The sequence below is a fragment of the Melanotaenia boesemani genome, chromosome 6, assembly GCF_017639745.1.
Source record: "Melanotaenia boesemani isolate fMelBoe1 chromosome 6, fMelBoe1.pri, whole genome shotgun sequence".
In the NCBI taxonomy this organism is placed as follows: Eukaryota; Metazoa; Chordata; class Actinopteri; order Atheriniformes; family Melanotaeniidae; genus Melanotaenia; species Melanotaenia boesemani.
This window is the reverse complement of record NC_055687.1, coordinates 24,165,818-24,183,079: the sequence shown is the minus strand read 5'-3', so window position 1 is coordinate 24,183,079 and position 17,262 is coordinate 24,165,818. Positions and strand designations below refer to the sequence as shown.

Here is a 17,262-nt window from a genome sequence, read left to right as displayed (position 1 = left end):
TGTTCTGCCTCAACAGTGACATATCTCTGGATTGGCTCTGGGATAATAACAAGAGAAGTGAGTTAATGAGTCTGAAACTTTTGTTTGGGCTTTAACAAGGTCATTGGTCCCCTGTATCCCCCACCTTCTACATGAATCCCCTCTGACATTCAGTATTGTGTGACCTATCGCACATGCCCTAAATGTTTTATACACACACAGGACAGCTGGCTTGTAAAAATGGCTTGTAATGGTTGCAGTTTTTGTAAATTATTAGAGATGTCATGTTAGTAGATTTCCTGTGTGAGACCTAAAATGACTAATTAAAATAGACAGTTTCATTTTTGTACATAAATTTTGAAGAATTATGAGACACTGACTTTGTGTGTTACTTGTACAAGTGCTGCGGGAGGAAAGGTTGCTTTCTTTCAATGGATTCTTTTTTAGGAGGCTCAAAGCAGGCAGAAGAACCATTTAGCTCAGTATCTAATTATTAGCTTTGCTGTGATCTGATGGTGGTGTGAGGCGGGGATATGTGCTGCCAGTGCAGATGTACTCTTTCAGAATCTGTGGCTGCATCCGACTTGTGTACAGACTATTTTGAGTCATCTGGTGAGTGTGTTTATGTGATGAATGAGCAGTGTGAGGAGGTGGCCGACCCAGTTATGCTCTTTAAGCCAGTTTTCTGGTTGTTGACATTCCTCCTGGGTGTGAACAATCAATCTAAAGGCCCATTTAAGCTCAACGCAGAAGATGGATACCCAGAAGATAAATGGGCTTTAACGGGACCACAGGCTCAGTTGGTGACTGCGTGTTTAAATTTAGTTGAAGATATACACAGTATTTCTGGTACTTATTCAAATAATATTTATTTTTTTTGCTTGATAGAAGTGTCTCAGGATAGAATTTCTCAAATGAATTAGTGTGCTAGTTTAATGTACATTGTATTATTTGCCATCATTATTACTAGTGACAGTTTACTTCCCACTCGCACTTAAAATGCTGCAGATGTCCAATGAGCAAATTAACTGAAATTTACAAGAGATTGTTTATAAGGCCATTTATGCTCGACGCAGAAGACGGATACGCAGGCTGACGGACAGTTTCATCTGTCTTCTTAGTCGGTTATACGTGTAATTTGGTCTGTTTTCAGGGAGCTTAGCTGTCCATAGCTTAATCCAGAAGACGGAGCAATACCACCGGAGATCGCGGGGGCCGTATTGAGCTAACACACAACCAGCGAAAGGAACAAACCAGGGAAAAAGAAGAGGAACAGGAAGATGATTCAGAACTGCCAAATAAAAAGCACCTGAAGAAGAAGAAGAAGAAGGTGGAGACGAAGAAGAAGTTGAGAACAACAACATTCGTATATACAGACACAACTGTAGACATGGACGTTTGTAAACAACTTTATAGCTGACTTGTTACCAATGTAGACATAAAAGACGCATGGAAGAATGAGGGCAGCGACGTATGACGAAACTGCTCGTCAGGCTGCGTATTTGTCTTCTGTGTCGAGCATAAATGGGCCTTATGAGGGATTATTTCCTCTCTGGCAAGGATACGGCGATCTTTGCTTGATGCAGCAAAAACATAAATTCTCTTTCAGTTCAGTTGACTTGATGAAACTTGATTCTTCTCTTCTCTTCTCTTCTCTTCTCTTCTCTTCTCTTCTCTTCTCTTCTCTTCAGAAGAAATAACAATGTTTTGACACAGATTTTCCTGAATTGCCTCCTCATTTTACCTTTTCTTCTGTTTTGTGTAGACAGTGTGAGAGACGCAGTAGGGAGGAAGGTAAAGTTGTCACTAAGGAAGAGAGTAAAACTGGAAATCAAAGGTGACAAGACGGAGAACAGAGTCTTGGTAAGTCAACTTCTGCTGCTTTCAAGCTATTTCTTCATTAAAGGTCATAAAATCTTCATCATCTGTTTTCCCTCTCCAGTTTTTTGCTTGTGCTTAGCCCTAAATTTAATGAGACTGCAAATTTAACACATGTAATTAGTTGTTATAGCTGTGAATGGCAAGTGATCAGGTAAAGTTAGCTGAATCAGACACATAGTTGATTATACTTTTATCTTTTTTAATGTTATGTTTACATTTGGGCTTTGCAGCATTACCTATGAGCAGTTCCTGTTTGCAGTTTACCTGTATTTCTGCATTTCTGTATGTTGAAACTTGACAGGAGTATTTATTTCCAAGGGAAAGGCGTATGATTTCCATGCTGTCAGGCAAAATTGGTTTTAAAATATCTTAAATTGACATCCTTTAAGTATCATAGCCAGCAATGCTTCTGCCAGTGAATGAGTAGATAAGTAGGGCAAACTACATTTTCCTTGCCTGCACCTGTTCCTTTCTTCTTACACAGTTACTTGCCTTCACTTAGAAACAGCAGCTGAAGATTGTCACATTAAATAACCTCACAGTATTGAAGGTGAGGTAATTAATTTATTCATTTATATACTTTGTTTGAACACCAGCACCAGGATAAAACGTAGGAGATTAAGACATAACAGGTGTCTCAATAGTTCATATTTTGAGGGTCAGTAAAGTTTGATGATTGAATTAGAAGGCTTTTAGTTGTTGAAAACATTTACGGTATTATCTGTGGTTCTGAAGAAATGATAAGAGCCTTTTAGTTATACAAATCTCAGTGGAACTGGGAGCTTTTAGTTTTACTGCTCTGTATGACCTCAGCAGTTAGTAGAAAGAAAAATCTTTGAGCATAGGTATGTACAGAAAGATCTCTGCTTTAAGACTTAATACTTATATATTAAGGCAACTGTTAACTTATATATCCAAACACATTTGGCTGTATTGGGACCTAAATACCACAGTGCATAATTCATTTAGCGGTACAGAAATAAAGGTGAGAGTGATTAGCCTCTTTTTTTCACATCCTCTGTATGCTCTAAATGATCTGGGAGCACACTGAGGTAAGAAGCAGCAGGATAGAACAAGTTCCTCAGTAAGAATATTGCACTTGTCAGTTTATATAAAGTAATAATTAATTGGAGAGACATCATTATAGCCAGAATCTGAAGCCAAAAGGATTATAACAGTGAGGATAATGGGCAAGTTCACAGCAATTAATTTAGAATCTCCATGAAGATTTTTCTATCATCAAATGCAGCTCAGTTCAATTTAGTTCAACCACGGTTTTATGCATTATGTATTTTTATAGGCACAGTTTCACATATTTTGAAAATGCGGTCAATTAACTCACTAAACAGCCTTTTTTACGGAAAGGATTGTGAGTTTCTTTACACATTTTCCTAATACTGATACCTTTTTTTTTACAGCCAGCCCTACTAAAGCAGTGGTGGCTCCACATTTCAGACAGCATGTAGTGTTTAGCATCTTTAGACAACCTGCTGTTCAGCACAGTCAGCTACAGCAGGCTGGCTGCTGTCAACTGATAGCAAGATTTACAAGCAAAGACACTCAATTCAGTTCAGCTTGTACAGCGCCACTTCACAACACTGTCATCTCAGGGCACTTTACATTTAATATATAACACAATTAAGTGATTACTTAAAACATTAAAAGCATTACAGATGGTGCAAAGAAAGCAAATACCACATGTTTTGAAAATAACAGGAAGTGAGGTCAACATGCACATACATACTCCTAAAAAAAATCTGATAATGGATTGGTGACATGGTATGTAGGCACGTCTGATCAGATTATTACAATAATGATTACAATTGATGGTCATGTAAATGGCCTCAGTAATTTCTAAAAATATTTGTCTGAGGATATCTTTAATAATCAAGAAAAATTGATGTTACATAAATACCTGTAAATGAATTGAAATCGAGTCAGGCTGTTGTGAATAGAATAGAAATTATTCAGGAAATTAGTCGTTTTAGATGTTGAAATATCCACTCTTTTGGTGGCCCCTTTCAGAGTGGCTTATAGTTTTCTTGCCTGTTGGGAAACTATCTGATTCTTCAAATACAGAGAATATTATAAAATACTGTCTACTACTCTGTACCCATTAGTACTAAACACAGCCCCACACAGCCAACACATTCTCCTCTGTTTTAGTTCTCGGTTTGAGGTTAACCTTTTGTGGTAATGACAACAATGGCACAATCTGGGTGCTGGATGCAGAGGCAATAGTAGTAACGTGCACAAACACAGGCACGCTCACAAAGCAATGCAAAGAAGTGGGAGTTAGTACTGGGAAGTAAGGAATTCCAGTGGAGACGTTGTGGCATTTCATCTAGCAGAGCATGAGTTTGTATCACTGCTCTGCATGACAGAACTGAACAAATAAACCACTGTTTGTTGTTGCAGAAAAGTAGAGTTTGAAGGGCTAATTATGGAGGAAGTGGCTCGGAGAGAAAGCAAACATGTCATGGAACTGTAACCTGTAGTCTTGTTGTCTCTAGACGTGGTGAAAGAACAGCATATTTACAGACTGTTTAAAGATCACAAGCTGGAGTCAAACGTCAGTTTCAAGAATTTCTCAGAAGTGTACCAACAGTATACAGAAAAATGTTAAGCAGCCACTATTGATTTTACCCATGACAGTAACTAAACATCATTAATAAAACCTCGAACACTTGACATCCCACCAATAAAGAGTTGGAAAACACAGTAACAATAAAATGTGTTGTATACATAAGGAGATGCTAGTCTCTGTCTTTTGTGGTGTGTATGCTAGTTATTTTAAATGATCCTCTTTCCTTTTTTAATTTGACTTTTTTTTAAATTACAGCTACTTGTATTGCTGAGCTGAACCACTTTATAGAATGCAGTACACCTTCTATTGCATTCAGAATGAAAGGAATAATATGCTTATTTCTACCATTAATTTTCTAATTTGTCAAATATCCAAAAGGCTCCTTTCTTTTGCTTTGACTAAGAGTGAAGCACCGCTGGGCCCAAGGCATCTCTTAACCACACTAAAGCTTAATATATATAGTCTACTCCCTCCTTTGAAGACGAAGGGTGAAGGAGGTAGTGATAATAACATCAGTCCATCAAACACACCCCCGGGGAAGAGGAGAAGACAGAAGGAGGAAGAGTAAAGTGGGTTGTACAGGACTGAGGGCACAGTGGGTCTAGGGGCAAAGAGAATAATCATGAAGTGTTACAGTGGTGAACTGTTCCCTTTTCTGAGGGCCTTACAAAAGGGCAAGAAACAGAAAACATATGGAGAATTGTTCATCTTGTTACCTTTCACTTTTATTTTGCTTTTCTTTTAATAAATTGTAATGATATTTTCCCCCCAAAAATGTATGCACATAATCAACAAAAAACTGCAAATATAACACATAGACAATAACAGCAACAATAACAACACTGACAGCACCTGATAAAATAAAACTCACAGCCATGTAACATTACAGGAATGGATCACTAAACCAGAGTAGCACAGAAGAGAAGTTACAGCATTTCAACTCAGACCACCAGTTTTCTCGTAAACATGGTAGGAGATATACTGACTTAATTTAAGACTGTTAAAAATATAAAAATAAATAAATAAATGACCAAAAGAGACAAAAAAAGGAAGAGTAATATTTTCATTAATTTCAGGCCCGATCCTTTGAGATTGGATTCACTCTAAAAGATCACCCTTCTGCAACAAGTCTGAAATTTCACGTGACACATGAGATAAAACTGGTTGCCAGATTTGTAAAAAAAAAACAAAACAAAACACAAAAACATGCATCTTTTCCTTTTAGAGCAGCAGAGATTTTCCACCAGCAAAACCTTGTATAATTCTGTACCACTCTGCTACTGTTGGGGATCATCTTTAATCCATTGAATACATCCTTTAACTAGTAAGAGTAATTCTGTTACAAGAGAATACTGTGAGGGGTTAAGATGAAAACTTCCTGGTGGAAAACCAACATGAACAATGCAGCTTCCATTTTAATTTCCATATGTAAAAATATACAAAGCTCTTTTTTTAATATTTAAAAAAAAAAAGTTCAGTCACCGGGCATTGCCTTATCAAGTGAAAATAAGTTCCCACCTCTTCCTTAAATGTTTTACACATGGGAGAAATATTAGCTCAATAGTTATTGTAAGACCGAGGTGTGCGTTGCGTCCTTTGGAGAATTCGATATTGGCTTTAATTGATATTCAGTATTTTCTTTAATCCCAAGGTCTGGCATTTGGAGCGGGTAGTGGTAAAGTAGAAGTAACTAATTTCTATACTCTTAGATAAGCAAATGTGATGTTCCCCACAGGAACTAGCAGTTCTCTGGTATCCTTTATCTTTCATAGAGGTATTAAACCCGTTTCTTGAAGCCAACAATACAAGTTTCAGTCACATTTAAAGTTTCTTTGGAGGATAGACTCTTGGTGTAAAAGATTTTATTGTGTGCCTGCATACTTTGCAGTGATGTTTTTAAAAGGCTTTTTGATGCTGTTAATATTGCATTCTAGCTTCTTTCGGTTAGTTTTTTTTGTAATTACGGAATGATAATTCAAGAGTAAATTACTGGAAAAGAAGTATTACTGAGGAATATTGTATATTTTATGAAGCAGGTTTAAAAAATGGTACAGCACAACTTAAACATATTTAAAACAACCTTGTATTAGAGGTGGTTGAAATAGTACAAAATAACGCTAACATCATAACCAAAGAAAAGATTCAAACCCACACATTTCTAAAAATCTATTTTAATAACAGAAGTAAATACTGATCAAAACACCTAAATATGCATATAAAGATTAACAGAACAGTTTTAAAGATTTTCAGTTTGTCATTATATTGTCTTTGAATAGAATATTTTTTATATATCTAAAATACTTGTAATATAACCAGTCCCATAAAAGATTATATGTTTGTTAAGCCATTGCTGATTGAGTGAATTTGCAGTGTGCCCACCGAAGTTTTGCCCTGCAGTTACTCGGAAGTACTTCTTCGTAATTAGTCGGTTTGTGTTTACATGCTTCTGGATTTCTGAAGCTTTTTGTTAAAGTTGTGCAGAGAGAAGACAAAATGCAACACAACGCCCTAAGAGCAAGCACTCGTGCATATTTCACTAGCATCAGTTAAGCCGGCCCTACTGTACACGGACCCTGCATGAGTATAAATCCAGCTATAGGCTTCCCCTTAAAAGCAGGCTTAAAAACCTGCAGGTTTTAAAGGCTGAACAATTAATAATATTTTGATCGAAATTGCAATTTTAAACATTGCAATTAGGAAATTACAAAGGAATCCGACTGACTTTCATGTCACATGATCAAGGTCCAGTCGTAATTCCAGTGGTTTTTCTTGTGCGACAGTCTTTTAAACATCATGTGTGACGTTACATTTGCAGTTTTTTGCGTTTTTTTTTCCCCACAAATACCTGAAACGCAGTGACAAAAAACCCTGAGGACAGAAAATGGTACATTTTCTAAAAAAAAAAAGTCCTGATGAAGTGAATAAAGTCTTTTTTACAGGAATAAATACAGTGACAGTAGATTCAGTTTGTTCAGCTGTGTCTCCACGATGGAAATGAAGTTCACAGCAAAAGACAAGTGTTTCCATCTTCACTACACTGTGAGTTTACAAAACACAGATTTTTGTATAATTTTCAGGTGGCTGAAGACACATATTTCCCCACATACATTCTCTGCTGGTTGGAGAGTGCCTACAGCATGCGCTTGTGTCTGTATGTGCATCAGGGTGGAACTCCATCACACGCAATAGCAGACAGAGAGAGAAATGACGTCCTGTGGTGTAAATCAGATAAATGACATCAAACTTTTTAGTTTTTAATAAAATGACCAAGTTTAAACCTGTTCTAGAGGAAATGTAACCTTCAGGTTGCATAAAAAAAAAACAGGATCACAATCCATTTTTTCGTATTCTCCAATCTTTGTCACGATTTTTGTTTTTTAATACTGCTAGTTTTAAAGCATCTGTACTGAAATCTAAAGAAACTAGACATTAGTTAAACATTTTACTAACATACACAGTAAATATTAAAGCAAATTAAATAAGATCACTATAAGAATCTTAATTTTTGCTGGCTTCTGATCACCTTCCACTGTGAGGAACAAATGCATCCAAATGAAAGTTTTCTTGCAGAGAATAGCTCAATCTTGGATATTTCAAATAGCACTAGCAGTAGCGTAACTTCGTTTCTAAACACCCGGTGATGAATTCTAAATGTAAGGCTTAAAAACTACCAAAATCTCCATAAATACATATATATATTTTGTATGTGGATTTGGTTCACCACTGTGATGAGGCATCTACATGCCAAAAATCAGCTTCTCTCACAGAGATTATGCCAAATTTGTAGTTTTAAAATGGCATCAGTGATAACTTTCTGTCCCTATGTGAGAATTTTCTGCTTCTACTTTAACTTTTCTGCTACTGCTGCATGCAGTAGTATGTACAGCATACAGCAGTAGCTGCTTACAACAGTAACAGAATGCTATTGGCAATAACCGTATTTTTGACCATGCTGCTGCTCACAAATATATGAATGGATATGCAAGTGCACATGACTTGTGAAAACGAGTGCCTGAAAAAGGGCTCCCTTGAAAGCCCTAGTTGAAGCTAAACTTTTGCTCCTCTTTGAATGCTGCTCTTACAGTGCAATGCCTTCAAACAATGAGGCCACTGACCTCTGATTTTGGTTGTGTGGTTGCATCGCTAGTAGCAGCTAAACTGCTAGGTCTACTTTGTTCCAAACTGGCAGGCTATGTGGCATTTTCATGCTTTCCATAATCACTTAAACAGATTTGCTGTGTTGCTGGTTTTTGTGGGCATCCAAACCACCGCCACACAACCGACATTGTGACCTCACTTTCGGAGGATAACTCTGATGTCATGTCTGACATCTTTTTTGCTGCCCTCAGCTCCACGTTTAATCATTCTGCTTGCCTAGCTTCAACTTCTCCAGCAACTTATGGACGTAGAACAGGAAAAGGTTGACTCTCATTGGCTGTTGTCGCGCACTTCTGCCATGTTTGATCGAGTAAATAGACTTAAAGCTGATCACCATGATTAACCAGAAATTTGAACACCCAGCCCTATTGCCACTTATCATCCAGTGACCCAATATGACCCAACTTTGTACAGTCAACACTTTCTAGTGAATATATTATGCAACATTAAGCTATTTTGAGTTTTAGTTTTCAGGCATCAGAGTCTCAGAGAGAATTATCTGCCTGTGTTTAGGTGAGTTTTGCATGCATGTGCTAACATAGCTTGTGAGCTGTTAGCATTCCAATTATTTTTCTAGTAATAGAAGAGTGATACAATCCTCAGCTGACAAGCTAATTCAGTGTAGATTTATATTATTTTACATTTGTGTTTTTGAGGGTCTCTGCACATTTTTAAGTTATTGCAAACCATAATTAGTATATAAATGCTTGACTTCGTGCAGTAGTTTTAACCTGAAAGCCAACCAGTCGCTGTTCATTTGTCGCTATCAAAGTAGTACTGCTGGTACTATTAGATGAAGACCAGCTGGAACACACTATGCTTTGGTATTTTGTTGAAGAAGAATAAGTAATTAATTAATATTGATTTAAAAATGGTAATGTGCAGGAAATGTATGTCATGGCATCTTCAGGGAAGTGTTCAAAATGTTACACCACTATAGAACAATGTCTTTCATGATGCAGTCATACCCCTTCCTTTCTCAAGTCATCCAGTGGTTTTTCTATTTTAAAATCTGTGGTCAGAGCACAGTCTGGGAAAAAAAGTCACACTAACCTTACAGGCATCTTCTCTGCCTGACTAGATCTATTTTTAGTTTTGCTTTCATTCCTGAGGTTGGGAATCGGTGAAAAACTGCATGAACTAGTGGATGTGAACATGGAAACTTTGTTTTCTCCTTTAACTAGAAATTTACAGTTGTTTTGTGACACATAACATCATTGTGTCTATTAAATAGTTATCTTTCATTCAAGGTCCTCTGTGTTGTCTGTCATTACGCAGTGCTTATAATTATTAACATAATTAAGCTGACATTCAGCTAACCAGGCAGAAAAAATGTGTCAAACAGGTCACTATTTCCCCGCTGAGACCCACAAATAATAACACAGTAGTGTTGTCATGTGTGGTTTGCATTTGGTTAAATAGACTACTATTTTCTAATTATATTTAAGAATTCTTCATTAAGCGATATTTTGACCTGTCATAATTAAGTGTCCAGATGTAATGGAACATAAATAAATTAATATATTTTTCTTACTAATTTCAGAATCAGACAGTTTTAAGAACTTATCCTGATCCTTCTTTGATTCAACTGTCTGACCAGTCTTGATGGATTTCTACTCACCCTGGTCCATGTCAAAAGGTTTATGATGCCGGGCAGGTGTAGAAAAGTACCACTCAAGCATGTCTATTAGGTCTGTGTTTCACATTTCAGTGCTGTGATTAGTTGTAGGTCTATCCAATTGCATCCAGAGGCATCTTTGCGCACATTAACAAAATCACTTAGAAATCCAAAATTAATTTAGAGGTTCCAGATTAATTCATATTTACCCATTAGTCTTGCAGTGCTAGGCTAATGTACCCCAGTTGTACCTCCTCATATACCCTTTCTCAACTACGATCAATTTCAAGTTCCCAGTTCACCTCACTTTCACTGTGAGAGAAGAAATGCTGGGGGTTCCTCTTAGTTAACAACTTTGGGGTCACAGCTCTGAAGGGCTTCCTCCTCATCACTAGCAAAGAAGTAGCTCACATCATTTAGTCTGCTGCCAGATTAAAATAATTTAATCTGATTTACAGATGTTTGGACATTGATCCCTATCTATCTCTGGTTTTCACTGGATTAATGATTGCTTGGAAACTTTTAACACAAATGTTTAATTAATTAATAATGCAAAGCTATAAATAAAGCTTTAGGTCAGTAAATAAATAAAAAAAATCTAATGTGACATTTTTGTCTCTTCAACGCCGTCTGTTGCATTGCTGCCTGAGCTATACTGTTGCTGTATACACAGCAACAAAAGCCACATCCACCTCAACTTTGAAACAAATTAGCGTTATATATATATATGAAAAAAGCATGGATAGATGGAGCAAAATGAGGAAGCATCTGTCTGAAATAAAACCTTTCTTCTGTAATGAAACTTGAGTTAAACCAGTTATAAATTCGCTAAACCTTTCTGTATGTGGAACGGTATATCCACACTCCAGCCACACAAAACATTAACAGTAGTAGGGATCATACCATTTAATGCTAAGATGTAAAAGGGAGATTAGGAGAGAAATCCATCGCAGGCAAGCTCTTCTCACTCTGTTCTATACGAACCTTAGTGTCTGTCTCATAGTAATTGAATATCTTTTGGTCTCTATTCTGTATTAAACCTAACCAAGTTAAATGGGGATCTTTTTTTTATTTTTTTATTATTATTTATTTTTAAGCAGTGTTTCCTCCCACACTGCCCTATAAAACCTCCCTGGAGACACATTAAACATCCATTCTGTCTGACTCTATAGAAGCTCCGCCCATAGTCATTCATCTTTATTATCTCATAGGTTGGGGTCATTGTCACTCACATAGTCTCAGTAATATAATTGACCCTGCTTCAGGGCATTGGATTTTATCATTTCAGACTATTGACTTCCAGTATGTCTGGTCTAAATCTCAGAATTGAATGGGCTGATTTAGGTCTCGTTACATCCTTGTCTTTATTTTCCTTTACCCATTTTAACAACGCCACTTTATGAACTGTGTTGTTCAACTTCTTCATAAATTTGGTCCAACTGATTGTGTGACTCCAGTTTGGTCAGTCAGTTTTATAGGAGAAGTAGCTGATGATATAGTGCAGTGGTCTGGTTGACACACTGGCAGTTAGTTCTCACCCATCAAATTAGGTTTGTAGGTCGCAGCAACAGCCAGCATTGATTTGGTGGTAATAGCATTGTAGACTATGTCATAGTTAGTGACTAGAAAACCTTTGAGCTAAATTAGTGTTTTATGTCAAAACAGTGAAGCCCAGCTCATAAAATGATGATATAGTTTGCTTGTCTTAGTTTGGCTTTTCCTAATTCTTTTTTTTTTTTTTTTTTTTTTCTAGCTGATGGACTTTTAAACTTGAAAAATTAGAACATGAAGATTTAAACCAACACAGATCAAAGGGAAGCATGTAGCTCTTATTAAATAGCTATCCATCTTTAAGGACACTGTTATGTTTACATTTATGTACCGATTGTTTGGCTAAATAAATTCACTCCTTTATTAGAAAAACCTTATTGTTTCTTTGTACTTGCTGTCACATCATATAGAATAGAATAGAATAGAAGTACTTTATTCATCCCAAGCTGGGAAATTTAGGTGTTGCAGCGGTACAGTCATTTAGCAGTTGTGCTTCTTAAGGTAGCAAAAAAAATGAAAAACAGTATAAAAATTTCAATATTTACAAGACTTATACAATTAGGTATTTAGCTATACACAGTAAGAGTGAGAATAGCCAGCGAATAATATAGTCCAGTGCAATGATTAGTAGTGAAGATGAGGAGTTTAACTGTGCAAGGTTGATCCAGTCAGTGCAAAGATTCACCAGTTACAACAGTCACTCATATTGTTATCTCTGAGACCATGATGATGAGTTAAACAGTCTTATTGCGTGTGGCAGGAAAGATTTCCTGAAGCGGTCCTTGAGACAGCGAAGCTGTCTGAGCCTTTTGGAAAAGGAGCTCCGCTGTCTGTCCAGCACAGGGTGGAGAGGGTGGTCCGGGTTATCCAAGATAGATAACAGTTTGTTCAGTGTCCTCCTCTCCACCACTGCTTCTAAAGTGTCCTGTCTGCAGCCAATGACAGAGCCAGCCTTCCTGATCAGTTTGTTCAGTCTGTTGGTGTCACTGGCTGCAATGCTGCCCCCCCAGCAGACCACAGATCTATGTATAACCATTTTGGATTTTATTCTAGCAATAACTGATATTTATACATTTTGTCATGAGTGTCTCATAATTTTTCATTTATGTCCACCGCATGTAAAGCCTTCGGCAGTTAGTTTGGCACATAAGCTGAAAACAAGTATGCCTTATAACGTGTCACTAAATAAGCTTCAAATGTGTTCAACTGGACTAAATTCCAAGTTTGTCATGTCTGCTTTGTCTTTCAGTTTCCAGTCTTTGCACTAAAATTATCAAAACTAACCTGAACTAATCTAATAACTGACTGTAGCCCTAATGGGCAGATATTGTGATTATATTCTTCTTCTAAGGTTAGTGTACAGATTAGTTAGAAAAATACAATTTTCCAAAATGGCAAATTTTGTCCTAAAGCAAAATATCTTTATGGTGGTTGTTGCTGTTCTTGTATATTTTTTCCATTTAAGCATATCTAACAATCTTCACCAAGAACCTATAATACTTATGTAATAATAACTAGAAGCACTTAGAGAGCGCAGACATCAAACCATTATAATTTTTATGCCAATGGTTGTGGGCATTATTTTTGAGTTAGAAGGTAACTATATAGTGAAGAATTTAAAAATAATCCTGGAAAGAGGCAGTGATCAAAATCACCCCAAAATCTAGTCACTTGTCCCTTGTTCCATTTCCGAGAATTCCAGAAAATTTCATCAAAATCTGTCCATAACTTTTAGAGTTATGCTGCTAACAGACAGACAAACCAACGCCGCCGAATACATGACCTCCAGCTTGGCCTTGGGTTAAATTTATATTGCACTTTTACTGCTGACAGCACTTAAAGTGCTTACTTCGGATCTATTATTGCAATTTTCTTTCAGGATTAATAAGGTATTTTTCAGGCAGACTGACAGAAACATGACAGCCAATGCGCGCCAGCAGCTTCTCCAACCACCACAGAAACATTCATACACCAGCAATACTGACTCTGGAGGCATGGAAGGTGAAGTGTCTTGCCCAAAGACACACCTATAGATGACTGAGGGAGTGGGAATTGAACCAGCAACCTTCTGGTCATTGGACAACCTGCTCTACCAACTGAATCACTGCCTATAAACCACTAAACCAAAGTATATACCTTGCCTCGCTAACGATCATGATCAAGAGAGAGGAACATCAATGGCAGGAAATCACAACAAACTGGGTTGTCAGTTAGAAAGCTTGCCGCAGTGAGAAGCATTAAAGGCATGTGACTTGTTGGGGGAAGGGGACAGGGGACTCTGCCAGACGTTCCCAGCAGACCCTCACAACACACTTGGGTCTGCTAGGCCTGACCGGCATCCTCCCCCACCACCTGAGCCAACTCACCACCAGGTGGTGATCAGTTGACAGCTCCGCCCCTCTCTTCACCCGAGTGTCCAGAACATGCAGCTGCAAGTCCGACGACACGACTACAAAGTCGATCATCGAACTGTGGCCTAGAGTGTCCTGGTGCCAAGTGCACATGTGGGCACAAGGTCTGAACAAGGTGTTCGTTATGGTCAGTCCATGATGAGCACAGAAGTCCAACAACAAAACACCACTTGGATTCAGATTAGGGGGGCCGTTCCTCACAATCACGCCCCTCCAGGTCTCGCTGTCGTTGCCCATTCGTGAGCATTGAAGTCCCACAGCTTAACGAGGGAGTCCCCGGAAGGAGTGCTCCACCCCCTCCACGGACTCCAAAAAGGGTGGGTACTCTGAACTGCTATTTGGTGCATAAGCACAAACAATAGTCAGGACCCGTCCCCCTACCCAAAGGCAGAGGGAGGCTACCCTTTCGTCCACCGGGGTAAACCCTAACGTACAGGCGCCAAGTAGGGGGGCAATGAGCATGCCAACACCTGCTTGGCGCCTCTAACCTGGAGCAACTCCAGAATGGAAGAGGGTCCAGCCCCTCTCAAGGACAGTGGTTCCAGAGCCCAAGCCATGCTTCGAGGTGAGTCCAACTATATCTAGCCCATGTCACCCTTTCGGGCTGAGCCCGACCGGGCCCCATGGGCAAAGGCCCGGCCACCAAGCACTCGCCTTCGTGCCCCACCTCCAGGCCTGGCTCCAGAGGGGGGCCCCGGTGACCCACGTCCGGGCAAGGGAAACCTTGGTCCTTGTTTTCTCCTCATCATAGAGGTGATTTGAGCTGCACTTCGTCTGGTCCCTCCCCTAGACACCTGTTTGCCATGGGTGACCCTACCAGGGGCATGAGCCCCCGACAACATAGCCGCTAGGATCGTCAGGACTCACAAACTCTTCCAACACGATAAGGTGCCGGCTCAGCTTTCTTTATACTATTCTTTAGTTAATATTGTTTAGTTTAAAAATAATAAAAATCTTATACAGTAAATAAAATATGACATCCTTGAAAAAAGCTAAATCAAAGTGAACATACAAAGTCCATAAATACAGCTGTAACAAAGGAAAATTTTATGGGGGTATTTTCCTATCTTCAATCAAGAGCACAATTGTTTGTTTTGAGAGCAAGATTTCTGGTTTTCACACTCAAATATCATCTTGCTCTCTCTTCGAATATAATGTTATTCCTTTCAAAACTCTACGCTCAGACTTGATCTCTTTCTCTCACACTCAGACACATTCTCTGCTCTCTCAAAACTTCTGGTCTTGGATATTTTTTCCTCTCTCTTGGGTTGCTGTAAGAGCAGTCTGTCAAACCTCCTCCAGCCAATAGTATATGAGATAATTCGAGCAAATAGTCCTCACCTTCTTCATGATGCGCTTGTTTTACTTCACACAATACTTCACGCAGTGGCTCCAAACTAGTTAACAGTTTTGTTTAAATTTTTTTTCAAATATATTTGAAAGCAAGAGGGGATTCTGAGTGTGAGATCAGAGTTTTGAGAGAGAGCAAGATGATATTTGAGTGTGAAAACCAGAAATCTTGCTCTCAAAGCAAACAATTACGCTCTTGATTAAAGATAGGAAAATACCCCCATAAAAATCCTGAGACTTACACCTTGATCAGCAAAGGTCTATTTATGTGTTTGATGCTCCACTGTTCACTGTTTTCTGGTGTGGGATTTTTCTCCTATTGTTGTTTAAAATGTTTCATTTTTGTGGTGGCCTTTGGAAGAAAAGTAAGTTTCTCACCAAATATTTTTAGCCTTGTTTTTGTGCCGTAGTACTTAGTGTGCATTTTTATTATCAAAAAGAAAGAATGAAAAGGTCCCTCTGCCATGGCTGCAGTGAATTCACTATACAGAGAAATTCATTTTCTTACATTTGACACTAGCTTTATGTAAATGAAGTACCACACCACCAGCACCCATCCAGTTTTCTAATGTGGACAAACTAACCGCAGACAGGAAATAATTTAACAGAAATGTTGACCAGGGCTAGAAAAAGAAACAAAGGGAAGAATACAGAGTCATGATTCTTTAGTCTTTACTGCATAACAGATGCTATTTATGGTGTATACAAACATACAAACATGACTGCCTGTGATGGACTGGCGACCTGTCCAGGGTGTACCCTGCCTCTTGCCAGCTAAATGTTGGAATAGGCTTCAGCTTCCCCGCGACCCTGAACTGGAATGAAAGGTATAGAAAATGGATGGTTGGACAAACATGAATGTTGCATATTTTTGTAATGACAGCTATTCTCTTTGTGTTCATTTAATATGTAGGAAACATAGTCGTATACTTGCATCATCTACATCTTCTTTTCATAATTTCAGAAGTTATAAAGATGTAATAATATAAATCTAATATTGAGAGGACATGTGCTTAACTCTAGGGTAATAGAGTTTGTTTATGCCATTTGTGCTCAGCACTGAGTATGTGTTTGTGTGTGTTATGAGTATTGACTGATGCTATCTAGCCACTCCAGAAGGAAAGTGTGGGTAAAGCAAACACCAGCCCAGATCAACACCCCACCCTCCTGCCCCTCAGCACTCTGTCTTTGTTTCTGTCTTTTTTTCTCTCTTTCTTTCTGTCATACATGCATATGTTCTTTTTTTCTGAAACAGCACTGTACTTCAGTTTGAGGAGGTTTTATATTTTGAATTTTTGTCTATTTAAGCATTAAATTTTATATTCTCCCCTTCTCTATTCTGCTTCTTTCTGCTTTTCTCTGTCCCACTCTGTTGTCCCTGTGGTTTGGAGTGATATCCTATTTACACAAAAATCTTGGCTCAAAATCACATTGCTACAGTACACACACACCAACACACACCCATCTCCTCTCCATTGTGTCTAGCTGGCATGCAGATAAATGAATGAACCTTTGGGATTTTGCCTTATCTCTGTAACCTAAACACACATGGGGCTTTAACAGGATGATCTACACACCCACAGAGCACTAAGAGAGAACTCCATATTATTCCCAGCAGGGACTTTTTTTTTATAATCACTGATATCTATCCTGGACCTAGAACTTGGAATATAATCTTGATCTGAAACCACAATTAATCCCTGAGCTTCACCTTTCAAATATTTGGT

At 38.3% G+C, this 17,262-nt stretch overlaps 1 protein-coding gene and 1 long non-coding RNA gene across 3 annotated transcripts in view; one reads left to right on the top strand and one right to left on the bottom strand.

The window, feature by feature from the left end:
- Positions 1–17,262, top strand: part of LOC121641160 (F-actin-uncapping protein LRRC16A-like) — a 68,745-nt gene that overhangs the window by 2,028 nt on the left and 49,455 nt on the right. For both annotated transcript variants that reach the window (XM_041987128.1, XM_041987127.1), the window contains exon 2: positions 1,745–1,842. In XM_041987128.1, coding sequence (XP_041843062.1) covers positions 1,745–1,842 — 98 coding nt within the window. The remainder of the gene's footprint in view (positions 1–1,744; positions 1,843–17,262) is intronic.
- LOC121641162 lies at positions 1,768–11,751 on the bottom strand. Its single transcript, XR_006010661.1, has 3 exons — positions 11,741–11,751; positions 8,396–8,402; positions 1,768–1,838 (listed from the first exon to the last, which is right to left on the bottom strand). It is a non-coding gene; the product is annotated as an uncharacterized LOC121641162 (long non-coding RNA).